The 19,239-nt window shown below is 39.9% G+C and overlaps 2 protein-coding genes and 1 non-coding gene across 4 annotated transcripts; 1 reads left to right on the top strand and 2 right to left on the bottom strand.

Moving 5' to 3' along the window:
* Nucleotides 1-17: 17 nt before the first annotated feature.
* Nucleotides 18-9,726, bottom strand: iqce (IQ motif containing E). Of its 2 annotated transcripts, none has more exons than XM_026359063.1 (21): nucleotides 9,316-9,726; nucleotides 8,954-8,995; nucleotides 8,767-8,815; nucleotides 8,516-8,668; nucleotides 7,512-7,613; nucleotides 7,224-7,294; nucleotides 6,858-6,971; nucleotides 6,721-6,771; nucleotides 6,562-6,632; nucleotides 6,395-6,467; nucleotides 6,098-6,138; nucleotides 5,752-5,900; nucleotides 4,694-4,749; nucleotides 4,362-4,582; nucleotides 4,031-4,138; nucleotides 3,045-3,345; nucleotides 2,872-2,958; nucleotides 2,255-2,382; nucleotides 2,075-2,166; nucleotides 1,285-1,380; nucleotides 18-1,113 (listed from the first exon to the last, which is right to left on the bottom strand). In XM_026359063.1, exons 1-21 carry the CDS (start codon nucleotides 9,385-9,387, stop codon nucleotides 989-991), a joined length of 2,202 nt encoding a protein of 733 aa, XP_026214848.1. In that variant the 5' UTR covers nucleotides 9,388-9,726; the 3' UTR covers nucleotides 18-988. The 2 variants fall into 2 exon arrangements, with proteins under 2 accessions (XP_026214848.1, XP_026214846.1); XM_026359061.1 differs by having other exon boundaries at nucleotides 7,224-7,300.
* A 2,079-nt stretch (nucleotides 9,727-11,805) lies between these two features.
* On the bottom strand, nucleotides 11,806-11,897 carry trnar-ucu. The gene is given in 2 exon segments: nucleotides 11,806-11,841; nucleotides 11,861-11,897. It is a non-coding gene; the product is annotated as a tRNA-Arg (tRNA).
* Nucleotides 11,898-13,829: 1,932 nt separating this feature from the next.
* On the top strand, nucleotides 13,830-18,316 carry LOC113161486 (fascin-like). The gene is made up of 5 exons (XM_026359097.1): nucleotides 13,830-14,937; nucleotides 16,493-16,649; nucleotides 16,733-16,854; nucleotides 17,027-17,197; nucleotides 17,558-18,316. The coding sequence occupies exons 1-5, from the start codon at nucleotides 14,106-14,108 to the stop codon at nucleotides 17,761-17,763; spliced, it is 1,488 nt and encodes a 495-aa protein (XP_026214882.1). The 5' UTR covers nucleotides 13,830-14,105; the 3' UTR covers nucleotides 17,764-18,316.
* Nucleotides 18,317-19,239: the final 923 nt, after the last annotated feature.

Below are 19,239 nucleotides of genomic sequence, written 5' to 3' on the forward strand. Positions count from 1 at the left end.
ATTGAATGTTTCAGAAATACAGTTACACACATCATTCTTTCTCTTTGTTGACCTCTTATACGTCATCATCGGTCTATTTCAGCACATTCAGACATTATGGGCATTAGACATACTCCCTGCTTATCCTCCACTGTACTGACAGTGTGGTTTAGTATTGCAGCAGACTGATCTATAATTTATTCACAGTTTGACTCAATAGTGCATCAGTTGAGAATTATCCCTCAGTCATACGTCAAAATCCGCCATCATTTATTACACACACATGACAGATTAGTGTACTGACGTTTATGTGTTGCAAACAAGACATGTCAAAGTATGATTCATTATTTCAAGGCCATGCCACACAGAGACCTTTACAGTGATGAGGCTCACTTGGGTCACACAGTTTAACAAAAATGCATACATTAGTAACTACTGTGGTTTTACTATAAAAATCCATACAGTAGGCACTTTGGCAAAGAAAACAAGCACACAGAGTTATTTGGTTTAAACAATAAACCATAAGAATTCAACTAAAAAAATGAAATAAAAGGAGATGTCCATTTCATGTTGAAATGATTCCTTTTATCTCAGATTTTACAGAAATCCCTTCACCTAAGGTAATAACGATTAAATAAAACGGGTGATCATTCAGTTAAGACACTGGCTACATTGATTTATTTTGACAGTATTCTAAATAACAACATGATCAAAATGAGGTCTTTATGTGCCATTATTTCTATGTCATAAAACATGTCCACTGGACTTGCCAGAATATACTGGTTATTAGTGTGAGAGAAGCTCTTGATCACAGAGTAAACAAACAGCAAATATGTATGTTTCTAACTACCCTGAATAATAGTCAAGCTATTGTTTGCATGTTCAGGAAGAGACCTGATAAATAAACATGGCTCCTTAAGGCTATGACTGCAAAGACAAAATTAAATCCTCTCTCCCTTGCTCACACACACACTCACACACACAAATGAACTCACACAACTCAGACAGTCTATAAAAGTAGGGCTTCTCTGCTTCTCAGCGGACGTGATGGAGACACAATGATGTCATCTGAATCATCAGAATCGACTGCAGCGGCTGCTCCAAACTCAGGTGCGTTGTGGAGCGATGTTTGGTCTGCAGAAGACATAGAGGTCCAATTGCGCTTAATAGTTGGGCATCATTTTAATTAACTGTATAGACCTAGACCTCTAAGACAGCAAATGATCCATAACATCAAATAATACATAGATGTACACCAATCCAATGCCCCTGTTAGGCATTCACAATACATTGTCTCACTCTGACCTGTTGAGGATTTGATTCGATTTTCATGAGTGCTTGAGACATGCCATGGTTCTTCATCCCCCTGCTTTTTCTCATTATTATGGAGGGATGCAGAACCTTAAAAACAAAATAACACACAACCAGTCATAATGGCAGAATGAAGACACGTTCTCAAAAATGTCTGTGTAGGTGGTTCACCTGATAAAACCATAGATACATTTACAGACACTGTCATCTGCACATAATCCTTAAACCACATTAAACACAGAAAAACATGTATCCTGTACAGTGATGCACAGTTAGAACTAAAATGCAATAAATGCAACTATGGCTTCCAATAGTTCCAAAATGGGTGACTGAGATCCCTTAAGAGATTTAGCAGCAAAAACTTTCATTTGAGGACTTATACAACCTTGTAAATTAATTATGTGTTTTAAAAGAATGATTGACTGTATACAATTAATGCCATTTCTCACTTGTTATTTACAGTTTATACACATAGCATGACATCCAGAAGCTGTATCACCTCAACAATTTTACAATGGAACCGGGTAGTATCAGTCCCAAGTCCTGACTGATGTTACTGAGTGGCAGATCATGTGTTTCCTGTCAAAGGTACATGCTTTTCTACACCCTAAAGGTGAAGAAAAATCCAGGGACACTAACTAAATTTATATACTAAATATCTGGTATATACACTCACTAACTTGGTAGGAAGTGCTACATATAAAATGTTTGTATTTGCTTTGTTTTATAATTGTTTATATATACACAATAAAATGTGATTTTAAAAAGTATGCTTGAATCTCACCTGTTTGGTTCGGTGTGTGTTTTGAGCGAGCTCTTCTTGGTGCCATTGTGGGCAAACTGTTTTCCATTGGAGAAGGCACAGAGGACTCTGGGCTAATGCGCACACATAAAGCTGTATTATAACAAATCTATGTTTGTATACATCAGCTTCTTAATTTTTTTCTGTCTATGAATGACTCACCTTGCTACCGCAAGACTACAACGAGCTATGTGTCCTCTAAATGTAGACTGTATCATCGTCAAGGCAACCACATCCACCTCTCCTTCTCCAGAGGAAGCTACATCACTGCGGTTTGTTGCTCCCACACCCTGAAAAGACACAAGAAAGTCATAGAGCAAAAGTGAAAAACAAATAGGAGTACAGGAGAGAAAGGAAAGAAAAATGTGAAGAGACAGTAGGTGATTGCAGTGGTCACATTAAAAACTCTTTAGAGCCATCTAGTGGTTGTTTAACTAGGCAGCACATCTGATTTATTTAGGCATGTGTTTGATTATACACTGTTCGTCCCTTTAGCTTTGATTACAGCACACTTTTGCCGTTACCTCGTTTTGAAAAGCTTCTGCAATGTCACAACATTTATTTCCATCCAGAGTTGCATTCATTTTTGCTGTTACCTATTTGCTTAATTAAATTCCGGTGGTGAATTTTTGGGGCCGGGCAGTTTATAATGATATGTCAAAATAGTGTCTCAGGCTCAGAGATACATATCGTGTAGTTTTCACACCCTGTGTAATGATGGATTCTTACTGCTTTACAGACAGACTGAACATGTGGAAGTGTTTGTATGAGAGTAAGACCTTATGGTGTGTGTCTTTCAGCAGGTCCTTGAGCTGTGACTCTCTCAGGAGATGTCCTCTTAGTGCTGACTGCAACATCACGATGTCCTTAAGATAGAATGTGCAGAGATAGAGATGTAACTAGGAATCTGGGACAGTGTCTGGACATTTTTACATTGTGTCGAGTCACTTACTCTGTTTCTGTGCTCTTTCCAGTTTGTCTGAATGATGTTTGCAGCTTTCTCTCTTTTATAGTTTTGGCTTTTTTCATTCTTCCTTTTCTCAACATCTTTACCTAATTTTCTATCTTTGTTCCCTTCCTTCTGTCTACTTCCGATGCCCTTCTCTTCTCCTCCCTCCTGACCTGATCTGACCTGAGTGTCCTCAAGCTGGTCTGCTGTTGCGGCAGAGAGAGAGAAGAGCTCAGCTTGTGCGGGCTTTATTTGATCCTCCTCCACAGTCTGAATCCTCAACCACAACTGCTCCAACTCATGTCTGAGAAACACAAACATACACACACATAAACTACGCAAATAGCAGAAGTGGCAGCAGTTAACTAAGGCTTCATATGCCCATGACTTTGATTCTGAGCTAAACATACCATTTATTCTTTATTTATAGAGGCTTTTGACAGGAAAATAATGTTATCACCCAAAATAATACATTTTATTTTACAGTACCTTTCAAAGAAACTTCACACAAAAAATTCAAAACATCATAAAATTAACTAAAATGTGACAAGATTTGATTTTACACAACTCCAACATGCAGCAAGCATGTATTTGTTAAGAATTAAGAGCTAACCCTCACTTTTGCACTAGCTACACAATTAGTAGAAGAATTTGCATGTCTGTAATACCCAGTGTTATTTTTTAACAAACTATAAAAAGGACTCAGTATCAGTAGACTACTTAGAAAGATGATGAAAAAATGATTTCATCACATAAATGCCAGTCATCTGTGGTTTCTGCCTGAATATTATCTTTTGCAAAATTACACTTCATGGGTGGACATGTAAAAAAAAAGAAAGCTAACCATATGTATCATAATCATATTTCTCCGTTAAACTGCTATTTCAAATTTAAATCTGTGGATAGTTTGAAAAGTTTGTGATAAAAGCAACACTACATTCAAACATCATGATTACAGGGCACAGCGGAGAAATACAAATGTTCCATACTTATGCTGCTGTCTCTCTTTGTCCCATTCCTTTGTTTGTTCAGTCTTCCATCTTTCAGTTTCTTTCTCCAGTTCTTCTTTTTCTCTCCTCAGCTGTGTTAATTCGTCACTGAAAACAAAAAATTCAGTAGCTGTAGGGACACTGATGTAACTTCAGCCTGCAGCTTATCATGGTCTGTTAAACCATGTTGAATTGTTTTCTTATACTAGTATATTCTATGAATTTAGATCATTCAAATTTACAGTCGTTTGAGATTAAGATATAAATATTGTACTAGAACTTCACAAATAAAAACTAGTAAACTATGTGTCTCATGTTGTTGCTCACTCACTCTTTACTTGACAGTTTCTCTTGAAGCTCCACCTTCTCCTTCTCCACTCGACTGAGGCGTCCTCTAAAATCTAAAACCTCCTCCTCTTCTTCTGTCATAGTTCCCACGGAGACCACTGCCTCTGTTGCCATGGTAAACCCCTGAATCTCAGTGGGCATGGCTTGATCCAATCGGCCGCTGTTGCTTGCTGTCAGGGCGTGTCTTCTGCTGTCCCCCAGTCTCTGATTGGTGAAGAGGGGAGTCCGTTTTTTATTAGCTTTGACGAAACTGTAATATCTTAACCAACAGTCTTTAGTGTATACAGCGACAGTAGCTTAAATGTTTCCACTTACCTTCTCCACTTCCAACAGCTTTCTCAACAGTCTCTGTTTACTCCAATCTCTGTAACCTAGGAGAAGATAATCGCACACAGACACATTTTTTTGCACTAGAGTTAGTCTAGAAATCCAACACCACAGTTGTTTTATAAGATTTGTAGAGTTGGGAAATTATTCTGCAACTAAAGATTATTTTATAATAAGTAAATAAAGTATTCCATCAATTTTCTCCAGTAGTTGATTGATTATTCATGCCTATGATTTAGTTCATGTTTAATTTTACACTCTTTCAGCTGTTACTGATTTATTTTTTACCAATGTCTACGACTTCTATCTTAACCACCAAGTAAACTATACAGAACTGCAATAAGTTGACTGATTTTTATTTATCTCTGAAAATTGAGGTACTCTGCATAAAATGTCTGTAATTCCTAAAATGTTTTTGTGAAACCTCTTAAAATTAAGCTGAAAGTCTACAGTTCAGTCAGATTCGATTAGGTATTTTTACAATACCAAATCAACTTTTATCTGTACAGATGTGTAGCTGTATTTGTGAGTGATGAAGCATCACTAGGAGAGCTTTTAAAATTCCATTGTATTGTTTACAATGCAATAACAATAACGACATTCATTCATTCACCGTCATTATATTGTTTCAGAGCCACTGTGGTGGTATATAAAGGCAAAATCATAAAAACTGGAAAACATTGTCCAATTACTTCTGCATATAACTGTATACCATAATACATATTGTGATAGGAAATTGATTCTTATTGCACTTCTTATCACATGTGTAGTAACCCAAAATCTCTTCTGTTTAAAATATGCTGTATTTTTTAATGTCATTTTGTAACCCCAGCTTTCAACACAAACAAATGTGTAGACCAATAACATCAATAACAGTACATTTCTGGTATTATCTAGACTGGACTGAAGCTGGTGTGACACTTTTAAAGAAGTTACAAACGTAAAACCAGAAATTAATAAAGTAATAAATTATGTAAATATGTTTTAATCTGGTCTGGAAACACCCAGGCTGCCATGTCAATGTGTTTATGTGTGTGATAAATGACCTTTGATTCCTCCAGCAGGACTGTCAGTGTTGAGCTCCTCTCTGAGCGCTGTGTTCTCCTTTTGAAGCTGCTTCAGGTTCTCAGACAGACGATCAACTGTGGAGCTTAAAGCTTTCTGCTGCCTCTGGGAGCACTTACTTTCTGCTCGGCTAGTGTAGACAGAAAGAGGGAGAGAGTGAGTAAGACAGGTGAAATTTGTGTTATTTATACTGTATTTTAAAGACATTGAGGTGGAATTTTATTGGATGTCTTTGACTGATTTGTTAATGAAATAATAATAATTTATTTAAGGGCATTTTCAGATGACCTACATTACCCTGATCCTGGTGTTTTCAGTGATACATACCCTTTCTCTGAAACTTCCAGAAGAATCCTTAGTCTTTGGATCTAAAAGACAGGGCACACAAACATGCACATTACACGTGAAGAGCGATTTCCTTTTTCACAGCTGAGTTCACACTCAGCGACCAAAGTAAATGTGATGATAACGCAGATTTTCACACCAACAGAAACTCAAAGCAGTCACAGCCTTTTAACCAAACACTATTTTTAGAGTCAGCTTCTTTCTCTCATTCCCTAGGTGGTTGTTTCAGGAATTCAGGTTTTCTTTTAACTTTCACAAGGGAAAAAACATTAGGGTTACCTCTTCAAAGTAGGTTTCTACTGTGATTTTCAGCTCCTCCAGATTGGTAGTCCTTAGCTCACTTTGGAGTTTACTGAAAAGCAGAGAGCACATTATGCATATTCTAACACTATGCTGCTTCACAAATAGAGTAAATGTACTAATAAATAAGTGGGCTGACATTTTACCTCAGGGCATTTTCTTTCTCTCTACACTGCTGCTCCAACTTCAAGATTCTCTGTTTCAGACCACTGACAACCTTGAAGGACAGAAAAGCATCCATGGGATTGTTAAGGAGGAGTTCTAAATAAATAGGTTCTTGTTATTTTCTCCAACAGACTACTCACCACACTGCCCTCTTTTTTCTTATCCACCAAACTGCGAGTATATTCAGATCCCTATGGGGAAAACAATCACACAGTTTTAAAATTGTATCTGTTGTTTCTGTGACAAAGATTACAGTATGATAATTTAATAATCGTACTTTAGTGGGATCCAACAGTTCTTCGATCTGTTTCTCTCTTTTAGTGTTATCTTCCTCCAGGCGGCGTAGTTTGGCTTTCATTTTCTGGTTGTCAGACTTCTGTGCCTGAAGAGTCTGCAGAAAGCATATTATTCATAATATAGTCATTGGCAAAGTGGCAGGAGGATGTAGGCAGGCATTAAGTGGTTTGTTCAAGGTCAAATCAGCAGAACATAGAAGCACACTCGGTGCTTGATGCTGAATTTTAAGCAGAAGAAAAATCTCCTATTTTGCTACTGCTGACCACATCACTCTGATGCACAGCATGTTCATGTGGGTGTTTTTCTTTCTGAATACATAACATTAACTCATAAATAAGCTCTTTACCTTTTTGAGGCGAATAATCTCATCATACATGTCCTCCTTCCCTCTGCAGTCACCTGTGTTAAAGGTGAAGCCTGCAACTTGTAGAGAGATACACAGTCACACAAGTGGACACAAACATGTTTTCACCTTGTAATTAACAAACAACTGATGGTGCAGATATCACATCAATTTCTGCTTCTGTCTCCCATCATAGGCAAACTGCTCTGTTTAGCACAGACCCTGACCTTGAACATATCTCCATTTTCCTAACTCAATTTCTCATTCTGACACACCTACACATTTTCTCACCATTGGATGTAGAGTGCAGATGTTTGTGTTTCCTCACACTCGAGGTCTGTTTTAGAAGCTCTGGCGTCATGTCACACTCTGATCTCAGCATCTGGGACAGATCTGGATTACAGGAAGAGATTACAGAAGACGTTCTGTTTTAAGACAAATTTCTAGACATTATTGATGACTAACAGTTTTAAGGTTTATTGTGCACTTAAGTTAAATATATTTTCTGCTGTGTGATAAACAGCTTCTACTGCCTAACTATTCTGCGTTTTTTCCTGGTGATCTGATGATGAGCTGTAGCATAAAGATGCCTTTGAACTTGAACTGAGATATTCTCCAACACAATTCAATACTGCATCTAAATCATTAAACATTCTGAGAACATTTTATAGTGTGTGCAGTCTGTAAAGTTTCACAAATTCAGTTTGATTTTACTTCAATAGATCAAATGACTAATGTGCCTAATGGAACACTACAGAGGTTTTAGTTCTCCAGCAACTTTTTCAACCTCTGAATAAAGTGGGGCTTCTAAAAAGCTTAAAACCCAATATTTGCTTTTATAGTAGTAGAGACCAAAAAAGAACTAAGTGAGGACTAGAATTTGGACTTAGATTTCCATTAACACAACTCCAAATTAATGTAATTGTTGCACAGTGTCAACTACGTGGTATGTTGTTGATACATTTGAAGAGTTCTTGTGCCCACAGGCAGGCCAGAAAAAACTACTATTACAGTTAGCAACAGACAGACAGAGCAGGTTTTCTCATAGTGAAATCTCTGGAAGATCAAGCCAAGTGGAATATTTCTGTAATACTTGCAGAGTTGCCTATTATCATTTCCCTAGAGTCATTGGTGCTGAGCAGGACACGTGAGCAAACCATTAATCAGCTGAACAAACAGTCTGAGTCTCTGTCTCCTCCCTCTACCCATCTCTCTTTCCATTAGAGCTGTATAACCATCCCTCCTGAGGAGAGACGCTGTCTGTGAAGCTTCAGTTGTGTTTATATGTCAGCTACCGTGATGGCCGTTGCTGAGGGAAGTGAGGCGAGCCGAGGTAATATCCCCAGGCGTGTCCTCTCTGGTGTCCCCTAGGGATGCCCTTGGCAGTCTCCAGGCTGCCACTGCTGCTTTTCTGCTGTTCACATTCAAACTGGACAGGTATGGAGACCCTAAACATATACAAATGTAAACAAATATGGAATTTGTAAGATGTGTTTCACTACAGTATCAGGAATTATCCCCCACAGAGCAGCTAATAAGTTCTCACTTGGAGAAGCAGGGGGCTTCCCAGAAGATTGTTTCCTCCTTGTTTTCTCCTAGAGGATAAAAAAAAAATGCGACAGGTGTGCAATCAAATTAATTCTGTGAGGCATAAGTCAGAAAAACCAAGATATAAAGACACTCTACAATAAACAATAGGACAGAGATATATCATTAACAGAGGATTTGCTTACCTTTTCAAAAATATCAGCAGCAAAAGAGAAGGCATCCTCTCCCTGTTTTAGACAGAGGATTGAGGCAGAGATTAGTTTTATTTGGAGACAGATTGCGAAAAAGAGACAATAATAATAATAATTATTATTATTATTATTATTATTATTATTATTATTATTATTATTATTATTATTATTTGTGACCTTCAATGAACCAGTGTTTCTAACCGGGTTTTGAGGTACACATAACTTACATTAGCATAAGTAAGTATTTTATTATTTTTCTCAAATGTTTGCTTTTATGGTCATGAATACTTCAACTTCTGTGTGGCTGTGACACAACTTGTAGTAAAATAAATAAGAAGCTAAGTAACGTTACTCACCAACTCCTCACAGTCTTCATCTGTCTGAATATCACTCGCCTCCAGAGACGTCTTAGCAGCTGCAGTAAACATAATTGGGAAACAAACGCTACGTGAAGTTGGAAAACCTGCTCTTTCCCGTGTTTATTTCTCTCATGTTTTCCGAGACAAACAGCTCACTTCAGGTTGCGCCTTTAGCTAGTTAGTAGTAAAAACATGGAGCAAGAAAAGATATGTTAGCTTCGCCACAAGTCCAAGTCTCCGTCCACCACACTACAAACTGCTCACGTAGTAAGCCGGTGAAGAGGTGACAGACACTGTTAACCATAGCTTCTAGAAATCTGTAAAAATGTAGTTTTCTTTCCGAGCTGAGCTTATTGTTTTCACATCAGTGTTGGAGAGTGAGTCGTCTAGTAACCAAGCAGCCGTTAACGAGCTGCGTCAAACTAAAAAGACGTAATCAGAGAGTGCCGGAAACTGCGTGGGGAGCCTTCAAAATAAAAGCAAAAGCAGCATTAACGATCTCAAACCCTTAATAAATTATGTTTATTAACACGTGTTTCTATTCGTTTATAGTGGTCCTATGTTTTTTGTTTTAAATTGCGGCAATGCCATAATTACGTAACTAATTATCTAAATTATTGCTTTTATAGAATTATTATTTTTGACAAATTCAAGCCACTTGAGCATTTACAGCTGTGACAGCTTGACAGAGGTCTCGACCAAACCACCTCCCAGGAGCAAATGTCAATCGTTTTTCTATCTCTCCTTGCTTGAGACTCGCGTCCTCACGCTGTGCATTGGTGGAAAGCCGCTAAGAGGAGGGCATTAAAGCGTTTTCTACATGTACGAGGAAATGGGGAGATAGAGGAGGGAGACGATTGAGACTAATCCAATACTCCCTATGCAGTGACTGTTGCATCTAACCACATTAAAGCGACCTGGGCTGGATATAAAATAAAATCTGAAACTTAAAAAACATTATTGCATTTACAAATATACAAAAACTATTAGATATGTGGTAAATTCTCACAGTACCCATACAATTAGCATTTTTATATAGCTGGAAACATGAATATATTCTAAAACATACACAAAATCTAGTGTCTTATTTGAAACACATTTTTTTAGCAATTGTGGTATTCAACCAAATTTCCAGCAGCACTAGTCAGGTTTTGTGCTTTACCCTTGTTTCTCTTTCATCCCTTTCCTCATCACTCCATGCTCTTTTGCTCCCCGGAAAGGTGAGAAGCACAATATATCACATTAAAAGTTGAATGCATAATTAACAAAAGTTATTATTACCTTTACTCTGAGTATGTCATCTCCTGTCCTGGGCACCATCCTAAAACAGGCAGATGATGCCCCTAAATGTCTCTATTAGAGAGATTGACTAGGCTATTGCATTGGAACAAATGGTCATGTTCTGAATTTAAATTGTTCTTTCTCGCTTTCCCTTTTTGCTTCACACTCTGGAGAGAACACCGTGGCCTCCTTTTGCTGTATCATGTTCTCATACAGTGTTTATACAAGTGGTGGACCCCCAAGGCTCCACTCTCAGGCAAACCAGCATACTTTTGTTCAGGCCAAACAAGCATACTGCAGTCAGATAGTGTAGTGGTGAGTTCACTGAACTCCATGCCTTGAATCTCCTTCACAAGTTAAATCTGGTGTAGTTTTGTAGTTTTTACATTTATTATACATGTAAAAAATACAGCGTGTATCCAGGTTACTTTGCAGTAAACCCCAGCTTTACTAATCTAAGTCTTCAGTACAAAACCCATCACTTCTTTCACCACAGCTGCAGAAATCATATTTAACACTGAACAACTATGAATTTATCACTTGGCTTTTAAATCTGCTGTGCTGTGTGTGAGCCTTATTGTATTTCTGTTTGATCAACCTAAATTTATAACATTTAATTTATATTTAATTTATTTACAACTCTAATCACAACAAAGACAAAATTTTTCTTCTTCTTAGTGGTAACACTTACTTTTCTGACGTTTATTTTCATTGTTGTTGAACCTGATACTGTCTGTGTTGGAGTGAGGTAAAATGTTACATAGCAGTCAAAGTAAGTAAGACTAGTCTGACACCTAGTGACTGTCAAAGTGTACTGTATTTTGTCTGCAGGTCAGAGAACCTGCAACTCAATGAATAAAATATGGAGCTGCACGTTAAACTATTATTAATTATTATTATAGCCACACAACAATATGGTAGTAAAATTAAAAATACAGTAGAATTAAAAGGAAACACCAAGTAACAGTATTAATAATACATGTAGAAACGATCTTTTAGCAAATGTCCTGCATTTATTTTTGTATAAATAAATGCAGGACAATAAGGATGGTTCACAATAACATATATGTGATTTTAATGTTGTATAGTTGTCAGTTAAATTGTAGGCTGCATTTGGTTAATGTGGGAATGATTTCAACTACTTTGAAGGCAGCTAAATGTTCATGGTGTCAGGACTGAAACCACAGTCCACACATGTCCAAAGCTCGACTCTGGTGGGACTCGAACCCACAACCTTTGAATCACATCTCAAGTGCTTGACTAGAAGTCCAACGCGCTGTCCATTGCGCCACAGAGCCCGCTACACATGACTTCATAACATTAAAAATGCAAAGAGACAAATAACTAAAGTTTTAAATAGATGTAGTGGAGTTTAATTATTGTCCTTTGATCTGTTACGAAATACTTATGTACAGCATTTGAATGCACTGATTGAACAGCACAGGTGAAAATAATAATTAAATTAATTGGCCACTTCAACAATGTATATAAATAATAGAAAATTGTTATTGTTAACAAGAGGGTTGTTCAATCTGCAGCTGTCTGCTTATTGTAGTTTTCTCCATGTGCAGATGGGGACGATGTGTCCAGAGTCATTTCATAAGCCCAGCCTTGCTTCTGTATGTTTCATGATCTCTTGATCATTCCCAGTGAGGTTTTACTTTTATTACCGTTTTATAACCTATTATTCTGAATAAACTAAGCAACTTCATGCATTATTGTAGTGCCAGCAGGGGGAAATAAATAGTGTAAATAACCAAGTGATATGTGAAATCTGAAAGTCGGTCAGTCAGTGAGTTTACATGCACTCAAGTAACCAGGTTACAATCAGCTTTCTGGAGTGAGCTGATTTCTTAATGAGGAAAAATCAAACCATTAGCCACATCTTAGTTATTCTATAGTAATAAATAGATAAATAAATACATTTCTATAAAATGTTAAAGGTCAATTTAAGAATGATGCCTTAGAACATTAAATTTGAATTGTCAAAAGATTCTGAAACACATAACTGTACAATAACTGTAATAATTCAACATGTACAAGATTACGTGCACACCAACTTTTCCATGGATTTCAAAAAGGATTTGCATTTGTGATACTGACACAGTTAATAAAAACCCATAGATGCAAATTTATGTAAAAGTCATGAGAGATAGTGAGAGATAGTGTGTCAAGCATCCTCAAGTTACATCCAATGTGTAAACTTGAGTTAATTCAGTCTAACAAAGCCTCTGAGGAATAAAGTAGGTAACATGTTTGTGTGGTTTGTGTTGTGGGTGGACACCAGAGGACACAACAGTTGTTAGATGTTAGAACAACAACTGCCAGACACAAATACTGATCAGCATGAACGTTATCAGATCAGAAGTTCAAAACTGCCAAAGGAGAAAAAACTGGATGAACTGGCTTTTCACTGGGTTTTGCATTACATTGCCAATATTATTGTATCAGGTGTGAGGAATAGATAAGCACACATCCGTTAACTCTCACTCCAGTGTAAATAAAGATGGATGTGCAGGCGGGAGTCATGATGGACCCAGGAGAGAAGGACGGAAGAGACGGACAGGGCTGAGCGGACCAGCAGATGGAAACGGGCAAACTCACGAGGAAGGGAAGCTCAGAAAACAACTGAAACGGAGTACGGAAAGTCTTTAAACATTTCTTTGGACAGCTGATATCCATGTGTATCTTCCACAACACAACATGTTTTCATTTCCTGCACGGGTGCAGACAGATTAAGTCACCACTGCCCTTCAAAACAGAACATGTTCAGTGCTTGGTGTTGTGCAGATGTGTCATACATCACAAAGTTTGAGACAGACTTGATAACAGTAAACATATATTACTATGATAAAGTGCCACCAGGGACATGTGAAGACAAAGAGAAGAGAGGGAGACACAAGAGACCTTTGTCCTGCCAAATAGTGATTAGGAGGTCAATGCTCTCTGCAGACTGATCAAGATTTTACACAGCAAACTGTATCTGATCAACACTTTATTTCTAATAAACTTTAATTAACTCCAGCCTCTACAAACACACAACCCCATGGACAAATAGTGGTCTGCTGGTGAATGGCTGCATCCATGTGGAACTGAGGATGAGCAGATCTCAATTAGAGGGAGGGAAAGTAAGAAGGAAACGTGTTATTTGTAATGGTTTGGTGGTCTACATTTATACCTGTGTAGATACACAGTACAGTGGGGCTGCAGTGGGTTTGCCACTAGTCTTACTCCAGCTCCTCTGTCTGTATCTGGGGCGTGTACCGCCTTATAAAAAACTCCCAGTCCTGCAACAGCTCCAGCTCCAGAGAGCCAGTCTGGATTTGCAGTTAGGGGACACTCATCATCATCGGTCCGCACAGAGCAGCTCTCTCTCTCTCTCCATCTCTCCGTCCCTCCCTCAGACACCCCCACACTGACTCTCGTTTTTTCGCTCTGTCCGTTTTTCTGTCTGTTTCAAGAAGCACACCACCTCCCGTCCTTTCTCTTCTTGACATACCACAATCATGTCTGCAAACGGCGCCGACAGGGACCTGCTGCAGATCCCCCTGGGGCTCATCAACAGCAACGGGAAGTATCTGACGGCGGAGACCTTCGGCTTCAAGATCAACGCCTCGGCCAGCAGCCTGAAGAAGAAGCAGACCTGGACCCTGGAGCAGACCGGGGAGGACGGCAGCGCGGTGTTCCTCCTCTCCCACCTGGGCCGCTACCTCGCTACGGACAAAGACGGCAACGTTACCGCGGACAGTGAGACGCGCGGCCGGGACTGCCGCTTCGTCATCACCGTGCATGAGGATGGGCAGTGGTCGCTGCAGTCCGAGCCGCACGGCCGGTTCCTCGGCGGCAGCGAGGACCGGATCACCTGCTTTGCGCAGACCGCCTCACCGGCGGAGAGATGGAGCGTGCACCTGGCTGTGCATCCGCAGGTCAACCTGTACAGCTTTGCGCGCAAACGCTTCGCCCACTTGAGCACGCAGGGAGGGCGGCAGGAGGTGTCCATAGACCGGGATGTCCCATGGGGAGTCGATTCCCTTGTGACACTGGTCTACCGCGACCAGCGCTATCACCTCGAGACGTCTGACAACCGCTTCCTGCGCAACGATGGCAGCCTGTCCACCAAAACGGACAAGGAGACTGGCTACATGCTGGAGTTCCTCTCCGGAAAAGTGGCATTCCGCGACTGCAACGGCCGCTACCTGGCGCCCGTGGGGCCCTCCGGCACCATGAAATCTGGAAGGAGCACCCGGGTTGGGAAGGATGAACTGTTTGGCCTGGAGCGCAGCCACGCGCAGGTCGTGCTGACTGCAGGGAACGAGAGAAACGTGTCTACGAGGCAAGGTGAGGCTCTGCTCTGCAGCTGCACGGAGCCAGAGAGGAAAAATCCCATTCACCACACTGATGAAGTCACTGCATAACTGGGCACACAACACAGGCAGCTGTTGCATGATTGTGGTGTGTGTGTGTGTGTGTGTGTGTGTGTGTGTGTGTGTGTGTGTGTGTGTGTGTGTGTGAGCGAAATTAGAGGCCGCCGTTACTTAATTTTCTTCACACCATGTGTTTTTCATTATCAAGCTCACTCCTTCTCCCCCTCCCCTCTGTATGGCCAGTGTCTGCTTAGCTTAACATTTTTCTGCAGTAATTCTACCCCTGCATTGTGGCTGCTGGTCCGGGGTCAGCTTCAGTCTGTAGTCATCCATCTTTCTTTTTTAAATCTCAGAATACAGTGAGAGCAGATAGAAAACGAGGAGGGAGACAAAAGGGAAAACATGGAGGAGAAGCAGAGAGAACAGAGAGAGGGAGGTGTAACTCAGACAGTCCTGGTGAATGTGGATCTTTGTGCCACATGTGACCTCTTTGTCTTGTCGCCACTTAGTCTTGTGTGCTGGGACTGATCATTGACAGTCGTCTCAGTAATCAGAGCGAGAGTGTGTGTGTGTGTGTGCATTCCAGGGGAGGTTGGGTATGAAAGAAGGAAGATGGTCTTTGTTTGAATGAGGCCCATGTATGTACTGACTTGTGATCTGGTCTTTTAATAGTTATGGTCATAATCGACTGAACAGTAACACATTAAAGAGGCAAGAACATATGTTGAACATTCACAATTTAGTTTAATTAGTTAATTTCTGTTTAAACGACCACATCTGCTTTAGCCTAAATCAGAGCACAGCAGATTGTACTTGTTTTGTCAGGCAGCACTTCATTTGTAAGAATCAGAATTAGGTTTTGGTGTCAGCACAATTTCTCAGATTGTGTTCTCGGATGTTTTTAGCAGTAGCTTTTGTACGCTGTCTTTTCTGCACTAAATGGCACATTTCACAGAAGAGATTATACAAGAGCTAAAAGTGGAGTGAATGTTGGAATTATATTTGTCAGATGACCAGAAACACGAGTCCAAATGCATGTTACTGCTGCCCCACGTCTTTTGGACGTGTAAATGGGAAACTGGTGAGAATGAGTTTACAGCTTGTTGTGAGTCCTACTTTAACAGACTTCTTACATAATTTCTACTGCATAAGTAAGAGTATGAAGTATTCAGAGTGTGTGGTTATGTGGTATCTCGTATGCTTATGCTCCATGATTTTACTACTTTAGACTTGAATATTGACACAACTTAAGTCTTCAGTAATAGACAGAGCGGTTAATTTATCCACAGTATCCTCATCAGACACCCCAGACACTGCTTGTTACCTTTTTTTACTAACTCTTTAATATTTGCTGCCATGATATTCATTGCTATTATTCTGATGTCTGTTGCTTCTCTCTTTAAGCCCAATACAGGGAAGGCACATTCTCTAATGTGGATACCATAATAAGACAAATCAGTGTTGCCACCGTCCCTTTGGCCACAAATGAGAACAAATTGAAACTGACAGGACTCTGCCTCAATCTCTAGGCATGGACCTGTCAGCTAATCAGGACGAGGAAGGGGACCAGGAAGTCTTCCAGTTGGAGATGAGCCGTGAAGACAGGAAATGTGCCTTCAGAACAGCTTCTGGAAAATACTGGACCCTGACAGCAACTGGAGGGCTCCAGTGCACGGCCTCCACCAAGTACTGTTGTAAATAACACATTAATTCACTCATAACCATCCCTTACGGTCTGCTCATCAAGGTCTGTCTTGTGTGTGTCAAAGGTCTACCAATAGTTACTTTGAACTGGAATGGCGTGACGGCCGTGTGTGTGTTCGTGCAGCCAATGGCAAATATGTGACCGCCAAAAAGAACGGACAGCTCGCTGCTGCTGTCGACAGCGCAGGTCAGTCATGATTGTTTTATATTCCTCAACTCTTTACTGACCTTTACAATGCTTTTTAATTTGTTTTACAATAAAATTCTGGTTGTAAGTCAAGTGTCAGTACTTTGTCTCCACCTGGATTTCTCAGCGTCTTGATCTGTTTGACAAAAATCCAACCACCTTGTCTTTTCAGGGGAGGCTGAACAGTTTCTGATGAAGCTGATCAACCGTCCAATCATCGTCCTTCGTGGGGAGCACGGTTTCATCGGGGCTCGTAAAGCTGGAACAGCAACGCTGGACTCCAACCGAGCATCCTACGATGTTTTCCAACTGGAGTTCCACAATGGAGCCTACGCCCTGAAAGGTGGGAGAGCTGATGTGGTGTCTGACACGTTTTACCTGCTGTAAGACTTCATGTCAGTGGACATTTTCTAAAGCTTATTGCAGCTGGTTAACGTGAAGCCCAGTGTTTATAAAATAGGCAATTATAGCATAATAAATACGGCATATACAAAAACTACAACAAAATATTGAACAACAAACCCTGACAGGCATATTATTCATACTACAACTGGGAGTGATTATGCCTGATGTCATCATTTGAACCAGCAGATGCACTTAGACCGGAATAATGAATCAGTAGTATCTACAACCTTTCATCCCATCCCCATCCACTTCCATGTGTAAGCCGACTTCTATTAAGTGTGTGTTGTTTGTTGTCCAGACTCCCAGGGGAAGTATTGGTGCGTTGGAGACGACACGGCGGTGGTGTGCAGCAGCGCCACGCCTGTCCAGTTCTTGTTCGAATTCTGTGACCTCAATAAGATGGCCATTCGTGCTCTGGGGGGAAAGTACCTTAAAGGAGACCATGCTGGAGGGCTGAAGGCCAGCGTCGACTCCGTGGACAGCGCCACCCTCTGGGAATACTGAGAAAGCACAGCTGGACTTCACTGTTATCTGACACAATGCTTCAAACTATTGATAGATACTGTGGGTAGCTGTTTTGTTTTTGCATTAGCGTGTGTGCCTGTGTGTGGTGTTGTGAATTTGCCTGGATGGATGTGTGGTGGAAAAGCTGATAAACTGGAAGTCATGGCACCAAAGCACTTCAAGTGTGTGTCCCCCACCCTTTCTTAATAATTTTCTCTTCTTACTGGGCTTTTTACTGGATTTACAATGACCTGCTGTTTAATGAACAGTGTGGCTGCACATTCTTTGTTTCACCTCCAGTCTAATTTACGTATAACTGATAAATGTCACAACGATTACTGTTATTAGTCGTGCCTATCTGTGGTAACTACTGGTGTAACGAACATGTAGAATACGATAACTCATAACTTACAACAACTAATCTTTTCTTGTTTAAGGTCCTGCTCGCTCTATCGCGCTGCTTTAATCTGCTCTCCTTCAAACTACGAAGCACATCAGATAACGGGATGTAACCGATTTCAATGTTTCTGCTGTAAATAATGCTTTTATGTCACTGCGCGCTTCAAAAACATAGTAACCATGGAAAGTTTAGATGCAAAAAGTGCGTTGAGGTTGTAAGCAAGAGAAATAGGACAGCACTGGCAGATGTGTTTCACCTGTGCACTCTGCAGTTTTTCCTCCTCTGTCTTCAGTGTGCATGTAGACAACATAGCACAGCACACTATACACCAGAATAGCACACATGTACATACAAATATGCAGTCATAGATATAATAATTACAACTATGAATAAGCAATGAATCAAAATCTGCACAAAAATGTAGTGTCAACTGCTACAAGTTAAAAGCACACGTGATGAAATGAAATATCTGCCTTAGATTGGACGCTGCTGCTGCTGCTGCTGCTGCTGGTGTGTTAACACAATGCTATAGTCAGTTGTCTGTCTGGCTATTATTGTGGCCGTGCCTTCCATAGAGCATTTCACTCTTTCCTTTTTCATGTTCTTACATTTGATCTGATCTGATTAAAGATAACAATAAAGTTTTCACTCTTAAACGTGGATCTTCTTCTTTAATCTTTCTTTCTAAGGGTTGTCAGTACATATTCACTGTTAGCTCTCTGCAGATAGCTGTGAATGATGGATAATCCTCTCACCTTGCTCTCGACTGTTTATAGTTGATCTAATTTTTTCGAAGACTTTTTTTTCTGGGGAAGAACTATCATTATTCCACAACTTTGTTCTAACCTTCTCTTGTGTGAATATACTTGTAGGTCATGTATTCATTTCATCAAACTAGACAAAGATTAAATATATAATTCAGGCTGGATTTTAAAGCATATAGCACGAACACATGTAACTGCGAGTCACATATCCATCTGTGGTGTATTAAAGCAATTCAAATTAATTACATCAGTACAAGTACAATGTGGGAAACTCAGTTGGTAGCATGAAATGATATGTGTGTGGTAGTTCAT

Source organism: Anabas testudineus, chromosome 1 (genome assembly GCF_900324465.2).
Source record: "Anabas testudineus chromosome 1, fAnaTes1.2, whole genome shotgun sequence".
Lineage (NCBI taxonomy): Eukaryota > Metazoa > Chordata > Actinopteri > Anabantiformes > Anabantidae > Anabas > Anabas testudineus.

Excerpts from the sequence above, each read along its gene's own strand:
- iqce (XM_026359061.1), bottom strand. The coding sequence starts at position 9,387 with ATGTTTACTGCAGCTGCTAAGACGTCTCTGGAGGCGAGTGATATTCAG. Across the intron at positions 8,996-9,315 it reads ATGAAGACTGTGAGGAGTTG|GGAGAGGATGCCTTCTCTTT; the intron begins GTGAGTAACGTT and ends TGTCTAAAACAG. Across the intron at positions 6,468-6,561 it reads GAGAAAGAAAATGCCCTGAG|TAAACTCCAAAGTGAGCTAA; the intron begins GTAAAATGTCAG and ends TCTGCTTTTCAG.
- LOC113161486 (XM_026359097.1), top strand. The coding sequence starts at position 14,106 with ATGTCTGCAAACGGCGCCGACAGGGACCTGCTGCAGATCCCCCTGGGG. Across the intron at positions 16,855-17,026 it reads TGCTGCTGTCGACAGCGCAG|GGGAGGCTGAACAGTTTCTG; the intron begins GTCAGTCATGAT and ends TTGTCTTTTCAG. Across the intron at positions 17,198-17,557 it reads TGGAGCCTACGCCCTGAAAG|ACTCCCAGGGGAAGTATTGG; the intron begins GTGGGAGAGCTG and ends TTTGTTGTCCAG.